Source organism: Argiope bruennichi, chromosome 5 (assembly GCF_947563725.1).
Source record: "Argiope bruennichi chromosome 5, qqArgBrue1.1, whole genome shotgun sequence".
NCBI lineage: Eukaryota > Metazoa > Arthropoda > Arachnida > Araneae > Araneidae > Argiope > Argiope bruennichi.
This window is the reverse complement of record NC_079155.1, coordinates 68,150,046-68,172,542: the sequence shown is the minus strand read 5'-3', so window position 1 is coordinate 68,172,542 and position 22,497 is coordinate 68,150,046. Positions and strand designations below refer to the sequence as shown.

At 26.9% G+C, this 22,497-nt stretch overlaps 2 protein-coding genes across 3 annotated transcripts in view; one reads left to right on the top strand and one right to left on the bottom strand.

Annotated features, from left to right (window-relative positions):
- LOC129969173 (uncharacterized) overlaps positions 1-16,670 on the bottom strand; it is a 29,659-nt gene extending 12,989 nt beyond the window's left edge. The window contains exons 1-4 of one of the 2 annotated variants that reach the window (XM_056083611.1): positions 16,492-16,670; positions 14,749-14,855; positions 8,162-8,320; positions 4,158-4,266 (exon numbers count right to left, since the gene is read on the bottom strand). In XM_056083611.1, coding sequence (XP_055939586.1) covers positions 4,158-4,266; positions 8,162-8,320; positions 14,749-14,850 — 370 coding nt within the window. In that variant the 5' untranslated portion in view covers positions 14,851-14,855; positions 16,492-16,670. Of the gene's footprint in view, positions 1-3,712; positions 3,777-4,157; positions 4,267-8,161; positions 8,321-14,748; positions 14,856-16,491 lie in introns of those variants that run through there. The other variant, XM_056083612.1, reaches the window with a different exon arrangement.
- Positions 16,671-17,173: 503 nt separating this feature from the next.
- The window catches only part of LOC129968189 (uncharacterized), a 36,122-nt gene continuing 30,798 nt past the window's right edge, over positions 17,174-22,497 (top strand). Inside the window, exons 1-3 of the mRNA XM_056082041.1 lie at positions 17,174-17,509; positions 20,787-20,878; positions 20,965-21,057. Coding sequence (XP_055938016.1) covers positions 17,371-17,509; positions 20,787-20,878; positions 20,965-21,057 — 324 coding nt within the window. The 5' untranslated portion in view covers positions 17,174-17,370. The remainder of the gene's footprint in view (positions 17,510-20,786; positions 20,879-20,964; positions 21,058-22,497) is intronic.

Genomic DNA, 22,497 nt, shown 5'->3' with positions numbered 1-22,497 from the left:
TCTCAACAATAGGATTTTTATTCCCGCTTTTATTTCATAATATATATATTTTTTAATTTGCAGAATACTGGTTGAATTCCTGTTTTCTAGTCATATCAAATAACAAATTAATCATTTAACAACCTAAAAAGTCGAGAAGCTGGGCGAACAAACTGGTTGTCAAAGGCAGCTAGTTATTATTATAATTAAGAATTTGGGCAAATTATCATTAACTATATTTGAAATTTACAGAATTAATCAGTACTTATGATTCAAGACTGATAACAGTAAAATTTACATCAAGATAAATATTCATATATATATATATATATATATATATATATATATATATATATATATATATATATATATATATATATAAGGAATGCTTTACTTAAAATTTTTGATTATTTAATATTAATAAGTAAAAACAAATATATAATTAGAATTTACATAAGATACATAGAAACTTTGATATATAAGAAATATATATACATTGAATATAATGATAGAGAAAATAACAGCATTAATTTGAATTAATATATCTCCTTAGCCTATATTAAAGTATGTTAATATTTCTGCACACAGCTAATGATCTGAAAATATCTAAAACTTCAAAATATAATAACTACATATAATATTATGACCAAAATGCTTGTTATGAATACTATTAAATTCAGAAAACATAACATTTAGGATATTTGATAAATATCAACACAAAACTACAAAGACAAAATTGATGAAGAAATGCAATCACAGTTTTGAAAATAAACAGCAGTAAGATTATGGAACACTTAAATTCACACTCAGTGTTCATTTCACTAATGCACCAAAACTCTTTGACTTAAAAATTCAAGATTTAAAAAAAAAAAAAAAAAATTAACATTTATAAAAAATGAAGTTTTATAGTTTTTTTATGATACTAAAAGGCAAATAACACTATTTTCTTACATTTCAACACTATTGAATCAGTTTATAATTATATATTAACTATTATTTTAATATTAAACTTCAGCTAATAATTATCCCCAATATTGTCCTTAATATCAAAATAAAAACACAGCATATAATGTTAATTTATGATAAAAAGACAAAAGTGAACTCTGATCCAATTTCACAAACATTCTGCAGTTCTTTAATCACAGTAAACTATTATGACCCACCGAAAGGCACAAGAGAAAATCTGAATAACTGGACTGGTAATAAAAATTTTAGGAATATTTCCAATTCCTTCAGTGTTAGCCTTCCAAATAACCAATTATTTGACAAGATGTTTTCCAGTACTCAAAGCTGAACAATTAAAATATTTAAAGCATTTTCCGATAAACAGTCAATTCAATATATTCTGAAGTATATTTTGGCTTGACATTTTTTAAAAAGTATGTTAAGAAATGTGAATTATTTAATTTGGAGCTGAACCAAACTGATACAATAGACAATTCATTTGCTTGGAGGATTAAATTATATCTAAAAGTAACATGTGCAAACTGGAACACCTCAATACAAATAATGATCAAGCTGGTATTGTGAATAATAAATTAAAATTCTACAGTATTACTAATTTGTTCTCTATTATACTAATATAAATATTTTCATTCAATCTTATAATTTTATATAGAGATGGTTATGCGAATATTCCTTAGTATTTAAAAATGCAGATTTTATGAATGGCAGTAAAAGATTATGAAAATATTTGTATTCTTAACATTGGTATAAAGATTTAGCAAGCTCATCACGATATAAATTATCCCATTAATTCAATTTGGCATAACAATTCTTTTCCCATAGAATAAAATAAAATAATGCAGAATGTTTTAAACATTCTTCCACAAATATCAATTATTTCATTTCTTTTAAAATACCCAAGAAATAATGATGACACACAACTTCGAATCTTTAAAACTAGTCCATTTCAATATATATGATATAAGACCAGTATTTGCAAATGGAGTCCAATCAGAAGAACAAAATAAATAAAACATATTTTTAAAAATTTTGTATAGATACAAACTTTGTCATTTCTTATTAGGTTAAATAAATATTTTTAAAAAGTATAATTTTAATCTTTCATCAAGGAATTGCATTTTAAATTATCTTAATGTTAAGGAGTGCATACAGTCCCTTTCACCACATTTGGCACAAACAACAACAACAAACAAAAAAAAGGAACACCTCTGTAAGTTTGTTATCAAATCTTCATAAATCTGGCGTCAATGGAAATGACTGAAGGCGACATGTTTACTGAGATAGACAAACCAATTAACTGGGTTTATTAACTACTGTCTAACATTTCCCTTTATGGTTGTTGTTTTTTTATTTGTCATAATGGAACCTCTCAATAAAATTTTATGGAGTTCTGATGATAATTTTGAGAGTTATAGGGTTTTGAACAATGAGGCTTTGAAAGTTAAATTAATCTGATGAACTTTCACTGTTATCTTGGCAACTATTACATATTTCTTCAAAACTTATTTACTCACCTTATCATATTTCATAAAGTCATGAAATAAATAACAAATTTAATACTCTTTATCAATTTTTAAAGATGAATGTGAGGAAAAACATAAATCGTAACAGAGTAAAAATTTTAAATGGGAGCAAAAGCTGACAGGTTAAAATGTCGGAATCCAAAAAATTGCGTTCATACTCCATACAGTTTTCAACATATTCACGAAAAATGAAAAATTTCCACTCTCGATCTGTATCATGCACTCTTTGAGGGACCATACATATGTTAAATTTATTTGTATTTATAGATCTAATTTTTATGAAGCACAAGCTTTAACATTCATTATAATATCACAGTTAGTTAAATATTAAATTTATTTTCAGAACAGATGTTTTAAATTTAACTTTCCCAATCAGATGATATAAAAGTAGACTAAAGGACAGATTGACTGTTGGAATGTTTAATTAACTTTTGTTCTTTACCAGCATTATCTTTTGAAAGCAAATAAAATTGAGATTCCCAGGAAATCCATAACATTTCTTATTATTCAGTAAATTAACGATACAATAAGGAAATTAATCAACACCAATTATTTATATACTTAATGGCTTAATGTTAAGCACTCATTCATAAGTTTCTTTAATTAGATGGAGATTATTTTTTAAATGTTCTTAAAATAATTTTTCCCAGAATTATAAAATAATCTTCTCTTTGCAATTGCATTTATGAAAAAAATATTGTTTTCAGACCTGAAGTTCGGGATATTGTAGCATGATAATGTGCTTGGTTCAATTTGTTTGTATTTATTTATCTTGATTACATCAACTGTAGCATAACAGAAAGAATGTCCATCACTCAGTCATTCTTACAGTAACAAATTTAATAAATTTTCTATCTAAATTACAATTGTTACTGCTTGAAAATAAAAATACATCCTTTTAATAAACATTGATAATTTCATTAGCTTAAAATGTCTTTATTTTATTCGAATTTCCCCAATCAGCAATTTTTTAAGAAAAAAATAATGAATTCAAGAATGTTTATTCATCATAACAATTAAGATGTATGTTAATTTCTTACAGCAGGATCAACCAGAGAAGAACTAAATGATTGATTTTAAAAAGGATAAAAATGCTTCAATATTTAAATAAAACAAAATATTTATATTTTGAAAAATAGTCTACTCATTAAAAATAAATTTCAGCCATGCTGTCTCTTCCACCGAAATTCCAAGGATAAAAACACAAAAAAAAGTCATTTTTTTACAAACAAATTGAAACTTACTTCATATGTGATCTCCGGTAGAATGGCTCCTTTTGAGCAGGGCTTTCAGCTAACAAAATTAAATATATTTCAAGAATACTATGAATTTCAAAATGAAAACTGAAAATACATTTTTAAAAAAATCTGCTGAATTGAATTATTTAAAAAATTTTAAATTTCTGTAATGGAAAAATTTTTCTGAAAGTAAATAATTAACAGAATTAATTTATTTGGTTAATAAGTTTGCCTATCCCAACAAAGCTGTCCCTTTAATCCATTTCCACCAACACCAATTTTGATAAGATGCGATTATAAATAAAAATTGCAAAGCTGTTCCTTGTTTTGTTTTTTTGTTGTTGTTGCTTTTAATGATGATGCCTGTACCAATAACAAATAAAATTGACAGATTAAAAATGATCTTATAATATTGTAACATTATTTATAATTTATGAATAAATCCTTATACCTAAAGCAGGATATTCATCATCCCATGAAAAGTTGGGCCCAACTAAAGGAACTGATTTCTTTCCTTGATTTGTGTGAGACTTCTGGTTCTTCCTAGAACCTCTCTTTTCCTGAAATTAATGAATTGAAAATTAAGAAATGTTTTGATATCGACTAGAAAATGCTTATTGATGAAATCATATTAGATTTCCTACTTTAGTTGGAAAAATGAGATATAACTTTCATTATATATCATATAATTTTATTACTTAAATCAAATATTAGAAATTTTTTTCTTTCAAATAACTTGAGAAAAAATAGTTTTTACTAGATTTTGAACCACATTATTAATAGTATAGATGAGTTATCATTATATACTTCTGCTTATTTACTCATAAATTGCTAGGAACCAGCTTGTCAATAAAAATATCAACTTTAATTTCAGATGAGCCTCAAATTCTAAATTTCATATACATAATTTGTGTAACAAAGTAATTTTAAACTTCTTGCTGTAGTAAGCATTTAACTTCAAATTTTTTAGGACTTTTCCAGTTGACTACTTCATTGACTAAATGAATGTCTCTACAAAGACATAATATTAAAAGGTGCAGAACATTTCAGCATTTAGAAAAGCAGAATAAAAACATACTGACAAAAATAAATTAAAATTAGCTATTAAATTTTTTGAGTTTATTGAATATATTTCTAATATACTTCCTACTTTGGAGGAATCCATTTGAAAATTTTGAAAAAAAAAAAAAATACATGCAATCAAATATTTATTTAAGTGGTTTGATGTTCTATTTTCTTAAACATTTCCTTCTATGTTTTTACAGAATTCTGGTAGAAGGCCTTTATTCTCCATACCTATTTGTACTGTTTTTTAATATTCATCTCTGAGTATGCATACACATCATCTAGATAATGAAATAAACAGTTGTTCATTATGAATAAACAAGTTTGTTAATAAGCATGATCAAATATTTATCAAACATATAGAATGACACAATTCTTCAGCAATGTCCAGCATTTGAATATCAAGTCTTTTAAAAAGGTGTAAAGAAAAGTTAATGAATCCAAGAATAATGAAGGTGTTTTATCCTACATTAGTCCCTCTGATCATATAATTTAATTTTAATCTCATAATTCAATTGTGTTATTTGTGCACTGTTTGAAATTTTTCTTAAAGCAATTCTTATTAACCTCTTGAACTGAAATAATGAGTCCAGTTTATCATCTTGTATAAATTGGCAATGATGGGCTGAACTCTCCAGAAATTATTGAGAGTTTATAGTTTAGAGGCTTTTATTTAAAAGGGTTTTTATTGTGAAGAAAAAATTCTGTAAGTTTCTATATCAATCCTTTTACTTAAAACTAAGAAAAGAGTAAAAATCTTTCTTCTCTTAAAAATACGAGCAGAACTGACTGAAAAAAAAAAATACAATTCAAGGGATTTAATATTGTTCTAAAATGGTAGAAAACAATCAGGACATAACAATGGAAGTATTTTTCTAACGTAACGGGTAGGCTAAAATCCTTACGGAAGGGCTAAGTAGCAATTTCATTTATAAGTAGAAGACAACTTTAACGTGTTTTAAATAACAAAAGATGATTCAAAATATAATTAAGTATCAATGGTCAAAGATTCAGACACACTCAGTGCACATTGCAGGATTTAATTGTTATTCCCTTGGATGAATATCAAGGGAATACTTATTATCTAAAGCTTATTACTTAAGCTTTAGATAATAAGTACTAAGCAATGATCGGAAGATTGATTAAACTATTAACCTGGTATGATGAAATATTTCAATGGAAAATGAGTTGAATATATGTTAAGTACCCAAATAACAGGTTAAAAAGTTTCCAGATTCCCGACCTAAGTAAGTCTGCAAACATTTACTAAAACTCGCATTACAACAACAAAAAAAAAAAAAAAAAAATATTAGGACAGATAGACAGATAAAAAGACTAACAAAAAATTCAATTTTAAGTATCACACAAAATCAATTTGATTCATGTGATTACTGCTACATATGCAGGTAATTTTATACATATCAAAGACAAATTAATTAGAATTATCCATTACAACCTAAAAAATTAATTAAATATAATCAAAATGTCCATATACAAGTTAAGACCACCATTTGAAAACAGAATCAATCCAGGTTTTTATATCTATCATGAAAAACTTGGGAATAGGGCAATAAAATGCCATCAATCATATAGTTATGAAGCAGTAAAAAAATTCTTAACAGCAGTTATATTCAATAACAAAATTTATCCTGATATAACAAAAATTCAGGTTTAAATTTTTTAATGGATAATGGTAATAGCATTTCTTGCGTATTTGCTCATATTTCATATAATCCTAAATTCCCTCACTTATGTGTATGCACATATTTCAAATTGTTAAATATAAAAATTGGATTCTATAAAATATTTTAATAACATCAGTAGTAGCAAATGTTTCTTGCCCAATTCTAGGTACAAACTTTTTACAAAATTTTTTTCTAGTTTTGGTTTTAAAATAAATCAATATAATCAAAATGATTGAAGTTTGTCCACTAAGGAAAATTTAAGTCAAGCTCATCACAGAGGAATCAAGTTGGTATCAGACAATATAATTTAAATTAAAGTTATTTATAGATGAACTTGAACTTTTATCTGTTATCTAATAACATTCTAGAAAATATTAATCAAAATAACATTTATTTTATAGAAACTAGAACTTCATCATTATGTTCTAAATCTGAATGATTACATCTCAGTTCCAATTGAAGGTAAAAAAAGAATTTCAGTATTTGACAAATAAAGAATCTGCTAACATTCAAAGTCCCATTGGGATTCTATTTATATTGTACAGAAAGCTGATGGATCTTACAAGGTTTGTACTGATTATAGGAGGCTGAATTCAATTATGATATAGGACTGTTACTCAGTACCATGCATGCATGAAACCACAAACATTTTACAATGTAATAAAATTTCATTAAAATTAGATATAGTTTAGATATATTTTTCACGTTCCTGTTGCCAAAGATCATATTTTTAACAAACAGCATTAAACTGATAGTTTTGAAAAATCATTTTGAGATTCATTGCAATATTTAAATATATATTTAAATCTATTATTGTAAATTATGTGCCATAAAAAGGGAATTCTTTTTAATCTCTCACACAACAAGTACTTATTGCCCAGATTTAATTTTTTTTTTATTTATACATCGAACATTGCATTTGCCTCTTAAAATTCATACGAGAATTTTTGCTATCTAATCAGAACTTAATACTCATTAGCACATCAACAACAACATTAACATTTGATATACAATTTCCACATATAAACAGTAGTCTATCATTTTATCTTAAACATGTAACTACATCATTACAAAGAAAGAAATATGTATAAAATTGGCATGCAATTTCAAAAAAAAAAAGGGGGGGGGGCATTGATGAGTATTTGAAAGAGTTTTATGTAAGAAGGCAGGATATAAATCTTTCGGGTTCCAAGAACAAAATGAAGGCAAAGCTCATCCAATTTATAATAGATAAAAATATAAAATTTTTGGGATGAAACTGGCAGAAATGAAACAAAGAGGAGACAATATTTTTCAAGAGATCAAACCTAATTTCAAATTAGAATTTAATTTCTTTAGTAGATTCAGATTTTTAAGAAACTACTTGAGTGAATTCTACAACATAATAAAAATGAAGAGCTGAATGCATTTTAAACAGAGTCAAATAATTTCGAGAACTTAATAATTCTTAAAGGAAATTGAGCTCTTAGATTAAATGTTTATAAAAACAACTTGTTGTGTAACATAATCACACAAACTCAAAAAAAAATCTAAAATACAAAAAAAAAAAAACCCCAATTATTATTACAATATCTTTTTATTGTTGTTTATTTAGACTTTACAGTCCTTTCCTTCATTGTTTGTTTAAAAGAAAATTTCATATTCTATTCAATTCTGTAAATAGCTTTTACTAAATTGTATCTCAAAATATTTAATATATATATACCCATGCATTCTCTGTAGCTGCTGGTGGACTAGGTAGAGGACCCCAAAGATCATCGCTTGTGTAATTAGAAGGTCGTCTGCTGATTTCACCCCAACCATCATCACTGCTGGATCTCAAAGGCCTTCTGCCTGCATTATGCCAACCATCACCTCCATTATTCTAAATTTAAAGTCAAATTATTAAATATTTACTCCACAATATTTAGTCTGAGTTCTAGATCTATCTTTTAAAATAAGATAGGAAATCTACAAAATGAAATTTCATTGAGATTGTAATTTATTTCAAAAAGTAAAATGCTTGAGAAGTACATAAAAATGATAAATAATTAATCATTTGAAAAGATATACATTTCTTTCAATTTTCTACTTTTATAGCAAAATATGTAAATCCATGCAAATTGCAACATGCAGTGTAATTGATATGCAAGATATAAACATTCACATGATAATGAAAATATAATTATTTATGATGCCAGCTTTTAGTTCTTCTAATATTAAATGATTTACAACCAATTAAAAAAATTTCAATATTTCAAAACAGTACAATGCATATTATATATATATATATATATATATATATATATATATATATAATAAAAAAGACATATCTATGCATTAATTGTATGTTATGGATGAAAATAGTCAAATATTAGTCGAGAAAGAATCTATTATAAAATGTGGTCATAAAGTCAAACAACCACTGAATATATAATGGTGTAATTTTTTTTATTTATTTATTTAGTACTAGGTGGTACCTGGCACAGAAGAAATAATTTTCGAAATATCGTTTGAAATTTAATATAGCTATTTTGTTTAATTAGAAATGATAGAAATAATGATATTTATTTTCTTATCGGCAATGAATACATTCATTGAAATTGAATGATATGTAAAGAAAAATTATAAATAATATTTATTCTGTTTTTTTACTTTAATATTCAAGTGGTTTAGGGTAGACAATATTTTCTGTTTTTCCGTCTTCAGTAAAAACAAATAAATTTGTTGGCTGTCCAACTCGTAAGCATCCAAAATACAACTTGTCACGTGAAAAACGGATTTTCTAGGTTCAATCTGCACACTTGAAGTAATTGACTTCACGTCTTATTGATGGTCATTGAGAATACAAATTGAATGGGGAACAGCAGTCGTTTGAAATCAAAAAGCATTTCAGAGAGAATAATGGGAATGCATGAAATCAGCACATCTTTTCCAATCTTTCCTTTAAGAATAGTTACCTTGATTCTTTCTGCATATTGGTCTTTTGATTCTGATGTGTGTGAATTTGGAATTCGTAAACAATCTGCTTTATTGCTTGCCTGTCATTCCTCGTTTGTTTGAGAAGCTTGAATTGGCTTATTTTTATGTGTTGCGCTGGTAGATCTATTAAGTGACAAACGTTTGGGGGCATATTTATTGTTGAAGCAATCACCATACATGATTGTATGACTGAAATATCATTTGTTAATTCACAGAATAAACAGAAAAATTACTGTTTGCACTAGAAAATTTCCATTATATATAACTTAACTTGATTAGCATTGATAATAATAATTCTATTTTGTAGATGTGAGATAAACTCTGAATAATATGTGCAGATAAAATATCGTACATGCTGACGACAACATCCTGTGTAAAAGACTATTCATTAATGAGAAGAAAAAAAGTTAACGCTTGCATTAAATATTTTCAATTATTTCACTCACATTGATTGGCATCAATCATAATAATTTTATTTTGTTTAATATATGTGCGATTAACTCTGAATGACATGTGACGTTTGTCTTTGGTCAATTTAAAAATATAACCTTCTCGCAAGTGCAAGCATCAAGTTGACCAAGTTTCATCACAATCGGTTGAATGGAAAGGCAGTGCATAAGGCACGAACAAAATTCATTTTTATATATTAAATTAGCATTTAAAATTTTTTTAATGCAGAAATTATTTTATTGTTATTATAATGGTGTCAATGAAGAAAAAATTCATCCAAAAGCAGCAATTATGGTTCACTGTCAAGTGTTTATAACACCAGTTAAATATATTGATATACTTAAAATTAAGATTTTAAAAAGAAATCAAAATTAAGCTGTGTCTAAGTGAAAACCAAGAAGGTGAAACAATACATAGCAAGAATTAAAATACCACCTTAATATTCTTCAAGCTATTCAAGGTGGTCCCATTGAAATATACTGATACTTTTGATTTTACTAAAAATGTTATAACAATTATCAAAATAAAAATGTAGTAACAATTATCAACTTTACAATATATCAAAACAACTATATGATAAATTATAATAGCTTTTTAAAAATAAATTTTTGTAATATGGAAATGATTGTGGCATCCTGTGCTACTAAGATAGCATGGATTTTTTTTTTCTCCCTTTTATGTGATTAATAGCACTGGCATGAGATTAAGCCTCTTAATCCTTTCCGGCAAGTCAATAAACTTTTAGAAAAATAATAAAAAAGCACTATCAATGTGATTATCAGGTTGCATATACATGGATTTTGCAGTCAAAAAGATTTTTAACTGACCTCCTTGCACAGGGAGTGGTGTCCTCAAACAAGGACACCGCCCATCTAAAGCAATTTTTATGTAAGAAAATCTCTTAAAAAAACTGCATAAATTCTTTATGAAAATAGCAGCAATTATGAAAATTTTAGGTTTATAAACACCTTTATTCATATTCTAGGTAATTAGAAACATTTCAAATGCTAAAAATACAAAAAATATTTGCTACAAAAATCTAAACAAAATCTTAAAAATATAAGAACTAATAACTGAAAAATAGGAACTACTGAGTTTTTATACAAAGTATAATAGCACATTATAATTTAATTCAACTAAGAATAAAAATTATCTAATCAAAATGTTAAAAAATTTAATTATAAAAATAGCAAAAAATAAAGCAGAACATGTAATGAAACATAAGTAATAGTCTAGAATGAAAGGCAAATCTGAAATGCAAAATGTTTTCTAGCTTTAAATATGAGTTTCTTTCTCCGAATCCACAGATAAATAAACAAAACTCTCCTCCTGAACATAGAATTAGCATCACATTATTCTCTTTAAAATTTCAAATTAACCTTTTCATGGGAAGAAAGGCAAACACAGAAACAGATATCATAGACCAAGGATGCGAATCAATGGCATGCGACATTGGCACAATATTCAACATAGGTAGATGGCAATAGTTAATTAATGGCACAGGATTGGCGAATCAATGGCACAATATTTTGGGCACACCACCGATCAAAACGGTTTGCATTTTAGTTCAAAATAACAAAGTTCACTATGGAATATTATGAAAAAATGCGAGTGTTCCCATTCCATTTAAAAAAGGGCACATATATTTGCACGGCTGTTAAAAATTCTCTTGCTGAGAAAGAATTTATTTGAAAGAAATTGATTGAAATTGTCCTAAGAGTAGTTTAACATCTCTCGATAATGTAATGGTGTCAGTCACAAAAATAGACCACCTCATATCGCCACTGGCATTAAATAAGCGAAAGTTTGAGGCTTTGTTGGATGAAGTCAACTCGGTGTATAATGGCGTACTAATGTATAATAATGTTGCTGGTTGAGCTGTGGAAATGGACTTCAAAGATTTTTTGACTGCTTGGTAGAAATCAGACTGTTTCTGCAAAATGAGGGGGAAATTGAACAATATCCACAGTTATTGGATGTTATGCGACTCTCAAAATTGATGTTTTTTTACAGACATATGCCAACATTTCAATGAATTGAACGTAAAGCTTCAAGGCTCAAATGAAACAATTATCGTCAAGATGGATTTTATTTGTGTTTTGGATGCTGGACTGCATGTTTTCAGGAACAATGTAATTACAAGTAACTACAAGTACTTCCTAAATTTGAAAAAAAAAAAAAAAATCAAATATTCAGATGTACATGTGAAACCAGACAAAGTAAAAGTTATTGAAGAATTTATTTCTGTAATTGATTTTTCAATCAAGGAATTTTCAGCGAGATTTTCCCTGTTCAAAGAATTATCGGAAAAAATTCAAGTTTATTACATACTCTGATGCGACTTCATTTGATAAACTGAATTAGTCCCAATTCGGTTAGTTGGAAATTAAAAAATAAAATTAGTTGGAAATTAAGAATGAATTTGAAATGCAGCTGATTGATTTCCAGCCTAGATCACTAAGGATTCAAAAATTTCTTGAGACAAGGAAAAAGTTGGGATTAATTGAAATAAAAAGATTAACAAGCAATATAAGTAAAAATGCCAATAACAAAATTTGGGAAAAATGGAATTCGATTCCAGACACATTTCACTGTTTGGAGAAGCTAGCTCATGCTATTTTAACCATATTTTCATCTACCTATGCTTGCGAGTCATTCTTTTCATAGATGAATATCATTAAAAACTCTCCTAGAAACTTCTTGGCAGATGATTCTAATTCAGCATGCATTATGCTAAAAGTCCTAATCCTAAATACAATCCTAATATAAGTTTTTTGCATCTAATTTGCAACAACAGTAGTCACAATAATGTTCCTTTAATTTGAATTACACATATAACTAAAACCTTTACTACTATACAGTGCAAAATGTATTTTTCAAAGTAAATAAAGATTTTTGAGTTGTTAGTATTTAGTTTTATTATTTTTCCATAATCACATCAGAATTATTTGACAGCACGCCTATACATGATTAAAAATTTCTTCAGATAATATTGCACGATGATCCAGGTAGGTTAGCCACCCCGTTCTAGACCAGTGGTGTCCTCAAATGAGGACACCTGTAGATCAGTCATTTTTGCTCCTGCTTAAATTAATTTGAAGCTTGAACAAAATTATGTTTTAAAACCTTATAAATATTATACAAAAATGGACGATTGATAAAATTTCAATTTTTAAGAGCTAAAAAAAATTCGCAAATTTCAGACAAAAAAAAATCGGCGTATATTTTTAATATAAAATTGCCTTAAAAAAAGCTAAAATTGCTCATGCTTTATTTTTCTAAAGGAAGATTTATTGTTATTTTTTTAGGTTTTAAAGTCAACAGTTTTTTTTAATAGAAAATTTAAAACTGATGTCCTCTTTTGCTGTTTTACTGTGCCGTTAAAGGTAATCCGAAGATTATTACAGTTCATGTAACTCAGAACACTGGAAGCACCTGCGTTTTTCTTTCAAAAATAAGAATACCCCCTCAAATACTGGAAACACGTGCGCTTTTCTTTCAAAAATAAGAATGTCCCCTCAAAGACTGCAATTCTCACTTTGTTTCATTAGGAATGATATACAAACGTCTTCACCATTTAGCCGATATCTATTAAGCAAATACATGCTCTGATATCTGGGCAGTTTGAATAGCTTCTCTGAATATTCACTTGGGGCTTTTCCATATTATTAAAAGTTAATACACATATACCCACATCTATTACAGTAACAAAAAAAAAAAAAAAAAAACCTGGAGAACACAATGTGTCTATTCTGTCATACAGATGCAATACAGAAAGACAATTATATATTTTTAAATATAAATGCATTTTTTAAATTTATATATATATGTAATGATATTTTAACTCTAATTTCAATTAAATTAATTTCCAAGATTTTATCTTAATTTAGCTCATAGTAACTTCATTCTAAAAATATTCTCTTATTTCATGATCCAATTCCACTTACTCTACTTAATTAATTCAAGATAAGCTTTATAAAACTGCTGAATCAGCTAAACGCCAATACTTTCACACGCTCGGCATGGAGGGGTAAAAAATGTCCAGTAAGCACATTCTTACTTAAAAGATCCCTGTGTTTCCCTTACATGTGATTGACATGCATCAGAAATATCTATCATAATCTTATTAATATATTAGTACAGTACACTCCCGATTATCCGCGGAATTGGGTGGCACGGCCGCCGCAGATAACAAAAATCACGGATAATCCGAAAAATGCTAAAAACGGGTATAGAAAAAGACAAAGCAGTCATTCCAACTTTGAAAAATCGTTTTATGTACAATAAAATGTAAAATAAACAGCAGGAAATGTTTAACTAACGCTTAATATTTTAGTATATCACTCAAAACTAATCTAAAATGCATTTTGTTAATGAAAACAGAAAAGTGCTTTGTATTTACGAGAGGCATCAAGGATACACAGAAAAATTAATACATATGTACTGTTTTAATACTGTAATGTATTTTGTAATTACAAAAGTATAACTGTAAAACTGCACCTTTTTGAAAAAAAATCGGTCAAAAAAAAGACTGTGCGGCAGGCACGGATAACCCGCCCGCGGATAATCGGGAGTCTACTGTACTATGAAGAAATATTTTCCCTATCAAAATCTCAGGTTATATAAGGCGAGGGATAATTTATTTTGGCCCTTCTTCCCCACTTCCGCTTTTGTGCTGCACTGTGGCGGACGTCTTGTCTGCGTCTCTGCTTGTAAATAATTATGCTTTTCCAATGGATTAAAAAGAATTGAAAAATGTTAAAAGTATCTTCAGTGTCTTCAAACTGCATTCTGCTTCACATAAAATAATGCTTACATATTAAAGAGCCGAGAGCATTCCGAAAATTGTTACATATATATATTGAAAAATCTTAAGAATACCTGATCAAAATATTTCTTGCTTTTTACACCAGTCTCAGACTGTAAGTTGGCGCTGCGGTTTCCAACAGTTGTTTTTCTTCGAGCTCCATTATAATTAGACATTGTTACTAAAAAGAAAATATGAATACAAAATGTGCCCCTTCTTTAAAAATAACAATTAATTAACAATAAAAAACAAAAAACTTAGAACAATACAAGTTAGTAAAAATTAAATCAATTCATGACAGCTAAGAAATGAATAATACTTAACTGCCTGAAAATTTCCTCTAAGTTTTCAAAATTGAATGAGCATGAAAATTTATAAACTACATATTCTTGAAATATAATTTCCTGTGTTATTTTATTAAAACATGCAGAAAATGTGTTCTTTATACAAAAAAAAAAAAAAAAAAAAAAAAATGGATTGAAAATCAATTCCGTACTTATGAATTATAACAAATAATAAGTATACAATACATCTGATTTAGAAAAGTATGGCTATATATTCAGAACAAGAATAAGAGCCTAATAATACATAAGTTTAAGCTACATAACTTTTAAATCTACCAAACAAAATTACTCGATATTTCCAAAGCATGAAATAATTATTAAATTCCAAAAGAATTCAAGAAAAATCAGAATTTTTTCAATAAAAAATACAAAAGTTGCCAAGGAAATCTCACAAAAAAAAATGTCCACTAAAGAAGAATTTGACAACACAATTAATACATAATCCTTTAATTGATATTTGACAAGATCTTTTAATGTTTGGCAATATTATATGTACAGTATTAATAACTTTTACATATATTTCATCTAGTTCAAAGAAATAGGATATAATTATGTTATAACAACATAAAAATTGTTGATGAACAAAATTTTAAGTTGAAAAACACAAGCAAGCTGTAACACAGCTCTAACAAGAATTTTGTTATAAAAGAGTCATTAGTTTGCAAATTATTTATTTTCATCAAAAAAGATGAATAATTACATGATTGATGGTTATATATAATCTGAATCATGATACTGAAAAATAAGTATTTATTTTCCAGAAACTTATAAAACCAACTTTTTGATACAGTGAAAAATTTAAATCAAAATTAACATTATTTGCAATAATATCAGCAATTAAAATATGATAAATTTAATAATATAATTTTAATGGTAGATTTTTTTTTAATGAACAGAACATTAAACTAAGAAGACGATTGGGCAATATGGTCTCAAGATTATCTAACCAGCGCAAATTCTAGAGCATTGTTTTGATAAAGATATATTTATTTTCTATAAGAAATAGATGAAATTTCATTTGATCTGAGACTTTCTTTAACTGTTTAAAGAAATAAAAAAAAAATTTTTAACTTACAGTATGATAATTGCGACACAAATTGTTAAGTTGTAATAAGAAATTTCTAAATCGAAATCTGCCAATACTGAGGCTGAATTGTACTTCAATCAGTTTCAAAATTAAATATTCAATTTTACATACAATATTCCATGATAAAATAAAATCTTATTATCCATTTGATTTAATGAATTGGCGACAGATTTTACATCTAAAATGAAAGGAGGGAAACCTGGATAACAAAACTAATCAAAATGTCAAAAAAAATGAGTAGAATTTACAATAATCAAGAAGTCAGCAATTTACTTATAGCTGCTCTCGAATTAGTTAATTCAAATACGTAAAGATTTTAAAAGAAACAGTAAAATATTTTTCACACGTAAATAAAAAAAAAAATTTCAATACACAGTCATACGAACCTATAATTTAAAAATTAACTTGTAAATGGGCATCAATCCATCGTTTTCTTTCATAATCAATATAAAAACTGAAATAATCTTTTAGGCATTTAAACACAATAAATAAAGGGGAACTACCAAAAGCAAACTACGTTTAAAACAGATAAAAGCATTTTAATCAAAAATTTCAAAAGTTTCGGTTCTGGTCATATTGCCAAACTAGAAGGTAGAAATTTTATAAGAATTATGTAACATCGATTAAGATGAATTATTAACATCGATTTCGTCTTGAATAATAATCTTACAAACGCTTCAAGGTGGATACATTTATCTCTAAAGAAATCGATGTACAAGAAAGAGAAGAGCGAGCAATTCCATATTATTCCTTATATTTAAATATATATTGATATGTTTCAATGAATGGAATATTATGATTGCTTCTTGTAGAAATTGAATTTTAATACTAGACAACATTTGCATTACATATATTTATGAAACTGAATCTTAGGTATGCTTTCTGCTCAATATAAATGTACATAATAACACTGATTTACCTGCGATTTTGAAATTTAGGTACTCTGAATCAATAACAATTTTTTGTGCTGAAGTCGAGCCTTTTATTTACTCCTGTAAATAAAAGCAAACTTAAGCGAAGAGAAGATTTAAAAAAAAGTTTGAAAATAAATAAATAAATAAATGTTTACAGATTTGAGAGAATACGGTACTGAACACCGTCAACGCCAAGTGAGGTCATTCGTAATGCGTACAGAGGTCAATTAATAATGTAGCAATTTTTAAAAATAATTCGTAAACTTGGAATTTGTTATTTCAACAAAGTCCATGTCAACGAACCACGGCTACAGTTAAACCCTTCAGACGTATTCCTGTGTGCCGTACAAGATGGCAGCCAGTGAAGAGAGTTGTGATGGGAATCCGGATTTCGCAGTCATTTGTTCATTTATCTTAAAATTCGGAGATGATTGTGGAGTTAATGTCACAATTCCTTGCCTTCAACAAATGTTGGAGGATACTAAAAACGGTAAGTAGTTTAAAACGAGCCATAGAGATACGTAAAATTTTCTGCAATTAACCTTGATTATACTTGTCAATCTCCTTTTATTTACTAATCAGTTGACAATATTTTGGAAAGAATGATAGTAAACAAACCGCTTTTTTTGCTTATATTTTTTAATCGTGCAAAGTTATAAAATGTTTGTTGGTTTATAATTATTTGCACGAGCAATATATTTGCTAGCGTCTATGTAATTATCTTTAAGTAAGCAAAGCGTTCAATGTAAATATTTTCAATTGTGACCGTTCAACACATTGCACAATACAATCACTGCTCCTAAGATTATATTTAGTTACAACTTAATATTTTAACATGACATCTTTTCTTTGTGTAAAAATATATTATGGAATGATTGAAATAGTATAAATAATGCTTCAATTTCAAACATTTCTTATTTTTTGCGAATGCAGTAACTGTTACTTATAAATTTTCATATTAATATGTATCCATATTATTAACCTACTTTATTTTAAAATCTTTTTAATTGAAATAATCTTTTTAATTTTATTTGTGCTTCGGGAATAACTGTTTACAAATAACTTTTCTTCATCAGAATTACTGAGGGTCATAAAAGTTCAGACTTTTCTTATCAGTTATTTGATATGTATTGTTACACTATTAAGTAATATTGTAGACCTTGATGGGGTTTTTTTCTTAAATTTGTACTCATAAGTATTCAATTTATTATTTTTTTTTCTGTGGCATTTTATATTTCTTACTAATTTAATATTAAACTTTTTCATAGTTCAAATTTGCATTGGTTAATTTGCAGTCAGAATATAAAATTGTCTCTATTTGTGAAATGTGTCTGTGCCTTATCTAGTCAGTATTCATAAATGAATTATTCTTTTTCAGACCTTAATTCACTTAACTGCATTAGACTGTATTTAATCAGAAACTTTTTTTAATTCATCTGCAATGTAAATTTTACTGTTTGTTCTGATGTTTTATTTTGCATATATTGCATTCAAAGTGTTTTATGCCTGTTGAAATAGTACTTGTTAAAAATAAAACTTTGCTGTTGATTATAGCTTAATAACTGACCAATTCTTATATCTTATTCAGGTTTAGATTCAATTTATCTGAATTCAAGTTTTTGAATGAAGTTAATTTGTAGTGTGGCCACCTTTTAATTTTAATTAGCACTGTAATAATTAAATTATTGTCTTCTTTAAAATAACCCTTATTTAATTCAGTTGATGATTAGTACAGATCATTTAGGATTCAGAGTACTAAATTCTTTAGCAGTCATGAAATCCATAATTTTTTTGTTTATTTGCTTGTTTATGATTATTTAATCTAGAAACTTGACTACTTATGAGTACCTCCTGAATTGTGTTATTTTGATAATTATTCAGTTCAGTTTTCTGTAAGAAGCATAGTAAATTCTGATTGATAAGTTGGTTTTTCGGTTTCTCATGGCTTAAAAGTCTTCATACTAGGTGATTAATCTTAGCCAATTTCTTTCCCTTGACTATGTATAGAGAAAGTAGGAAGTATATTTTTGAATAATTGCTTCTAATCTTACAATAATAGCATATTCTTATTTTGATGTTACTACAATGTAAATATTTAATATTTCCAGAATGTGAAAGGAAAGAAAACGTCAGTGTTTCTTAATACTGAGAAGTCCCTCTCTCTTTCTTCCAATTCATCTCAAGAAAATAAAGATATTGAAATTCATTTTTATCAGATAGTTTTGATGTTTTAAAATACTTATTATTAGTATTCTTAAGTTTTAAAAATGTCTTATTCAGTTTATGGAGTTAAGTCATATTATAATATGAAATATGTGAAATGCCTCCAACTAACGCAAATTTGAATCTGTGGTATATCTAGTATGGGATGTTCTGAACTTAGATATTGTAATGTTTTGTTCTACATTAATTTTCTTTGTTCATATTAATGAGAAAAAATAATCATTATAGATTTTTAAATCATTTAAATATTTTATTTAGAAAAAAAAAGGCACTAGGAGCATTGTAAGTGGAAGGGATGTAGTTTATGATAAGGAATTTATACGTGTTTGACTTCACATCCAATGTCAATTTTTAAAAATATATCTGCTATTCAGTTTTTAAGAATGATCAATATTCCAAATGACATTTTAATGTTTTAAAATTAATTTTGATAACTATATCTTTTTTATAGAAATCTTTAATTTTATTTGTTTTGATATCCAAAATAAGTGGTGGGGAATAAGGTCAAGAAATTTTGTTCTTAATAGACGTCTTGTTAAACCTTTTAAATAGACACTCGATTAAAAATGAAAGGGCATTTTTAAAGTTTTTCAGATAGAAAAAATTTTAAAATATATTGTGTGTATGTATGTATGTATGTATGTATGTATGTATGTATATATATATATATATATATATATATATATAATATTGTTTTATAATTATTTAAGATGTGAGATAATTTGATTGAGAAAAAATATGAATAATCGTGTTTGTAACTATAAATTGTAATTGCATATTTCAACAAATATATCCCATAACCCTATAAGTCCTGATCATTCAATATCATCCCTTTCGACAGGATCTTAATTCAGGCGCTTTTGAGTTTAAGGGGTGAAAGGTATTTGTCGACAAGTTCTCAATTATACTTATTTAACCACCCCAAAGCACCTAAGTCAAGTCCCTGACGAATGGGGCAATATCAAGCTGTTAAGGCTCATAGGGTTAAAGATTAGTTGTAATTATAAATTTTCTGTTCAATGATGTTTATCATTGTCTTATCTTGATGAAAGAACAATTTTAACAGAATTCTATATATAATAAGTTTTAAATTAGAGTTTGCAGTTGCTACATTTTTTATGATATTTTATTAATCTTTTTATAGAATGTATCACTCATTCTCTTAAATTTAAACTTATGGGCATGCTTCCACTTTTTGCATATTTTTTAAAGATTTATATAACTAAGATTTTATCAATTTTTTATATAGCTTAACTGTCACATATTTCTTAAATGATATCTATCAAAAATCAATTTTATTGCTTAAATTAGCTTTTCTGTTAGCATTGTATATGCATAAAACAACCTTTGATTTGTCCCCAAAAAATCATTTTTGAAGAACTGTTGCGCAATTACTTTTGACTTATTGACAATTTTTGCTGCTGTTGATTAATTTTTCATAAATTATTAGTTGTTTTCATTTAACATAAAATAACAATATGATTACATTATTACATTACATTATAAGATAATAAGATAAGTAATAAAATATTGTAATTTTACAGTCCATGAAGATTTGGCTGAATTACACATTCATCTGTTACGACGGGGGCGGAAACGAGTGACTAAAGAAAGATGGGAAAAATGTTTGATCAAAGTAAGTTTAAGATCTGCCATTTTTTAAAATTGATAATCCTTAATATATAACTTAATTTCTTTCATTCATTTTCATCTCTTTTACAGTTCTGTCATGAATACTCCAGTGTGGATGCATGGGAACTTGAAAGATTTGGATACAAAAAAGCCAAATTATCTGTCAAATTAGAAATATTAAAGGTACTTACATAATTACTTTTAGTTTAATACTATCTTAATAGTCATTCTTCACTCTGCATTTGAATTATTTTCAATATCCATAAAAGTACCTACATTTTAAAACTGAGCTGTATTTAAAATAGAAACTTCAACTCTAATTACCGGCCAGATTTTCCGTATGCATATTTTCTTTAAATATTCATTTTTTTCCCCTCTTTTTGTGATTAAAAGCTTAAAAGCTTTCATAGATCTTAAAATTGCATATTCAAGTATTTTATTACAAACTAGCCGCCTTTGGCGACCAGCCGGTTCGTCAATCTTAATGCTCGTTAAAATTTTAATAATTAAATTATTCCTACTTTAATAGATTCTTCGTCAAAATATTTTAAAACTTCAAATTTTGATAGGCATATAATTCACTCATAATATTATAAAGGCCTTCAGTCATAACGTAATATGTATCTCTCTAATTTTCTGTTAGCTCCCGTAGAATTTATACTTTAAATTAAAGTGGAAAGGATTAATCTGCAATTAATATAATAATATTTTTTACTGAAACAAAGTATTTTTTTGTAATATGATTACTGAAAACAGTCACTGAGCGTTTAAACTTTATAGGGACTAAAGAATATCTTTCTTAATTTATATAATATTTCACAAATTTCATCAACAAAATTTTCTCAGATTCATCATGACCGGATCGATTAATTAACAATGTTTAATTTTTAATGCATCAAACACTAAGAAAATAAAACGAATAGTTTAAAATAATCGGTTGAAAACAGGTTAAAAAAAACTACTTAAAAAACGATGTACTACTATAAGCATATACAAAATATATATAACTAACATAAATACAATTACATTACAAAAGCATACAGCTAACCTAAAAATAATTTAAATGAAGTCCGCAATCAGTCACAACAATCAAAACACAATACGCATGCGTGAATTTTCAACGCCATTTGGGGTAACACTGTGCAGATTAGAAATTTTTAATTTCCTTTATTCTGTTTTATTTTAATTCAAAAGTACTTCAAATGAATCTGAAAGATCGATTAATTAATAATATTTAATTTTAAATGCATCAAACATTAAGAAAATAAACAGAATCGTTTGAAATAATCGGCCGAAAAATGTTAACCATAGCCTCATTTGTGTTGGGAAAAAAAACTGAAGCCTTGCTCATTTGGCGGTGGGGAAAATAAAGATTATTTTGGCGGGAAAGTTAGTTTTTAATTAATAATTAAAATTCTAATTAAAAATTCAAAAAAAGGACCCCAGGTTCACATTCCCGACCTCCAAGGTATACATGTACCAAATTTGGTAGCTGTAGGTCAAACGGTCTGGCCTGTAAAGCGCCAACACACACACACATTGAGCTTTATCTAAGTATAGATTACTATAAAGTAAAAAAAAAAAAAATTGCTCATATTTTTTTTTTTTTTAAGTGGCAGTGAT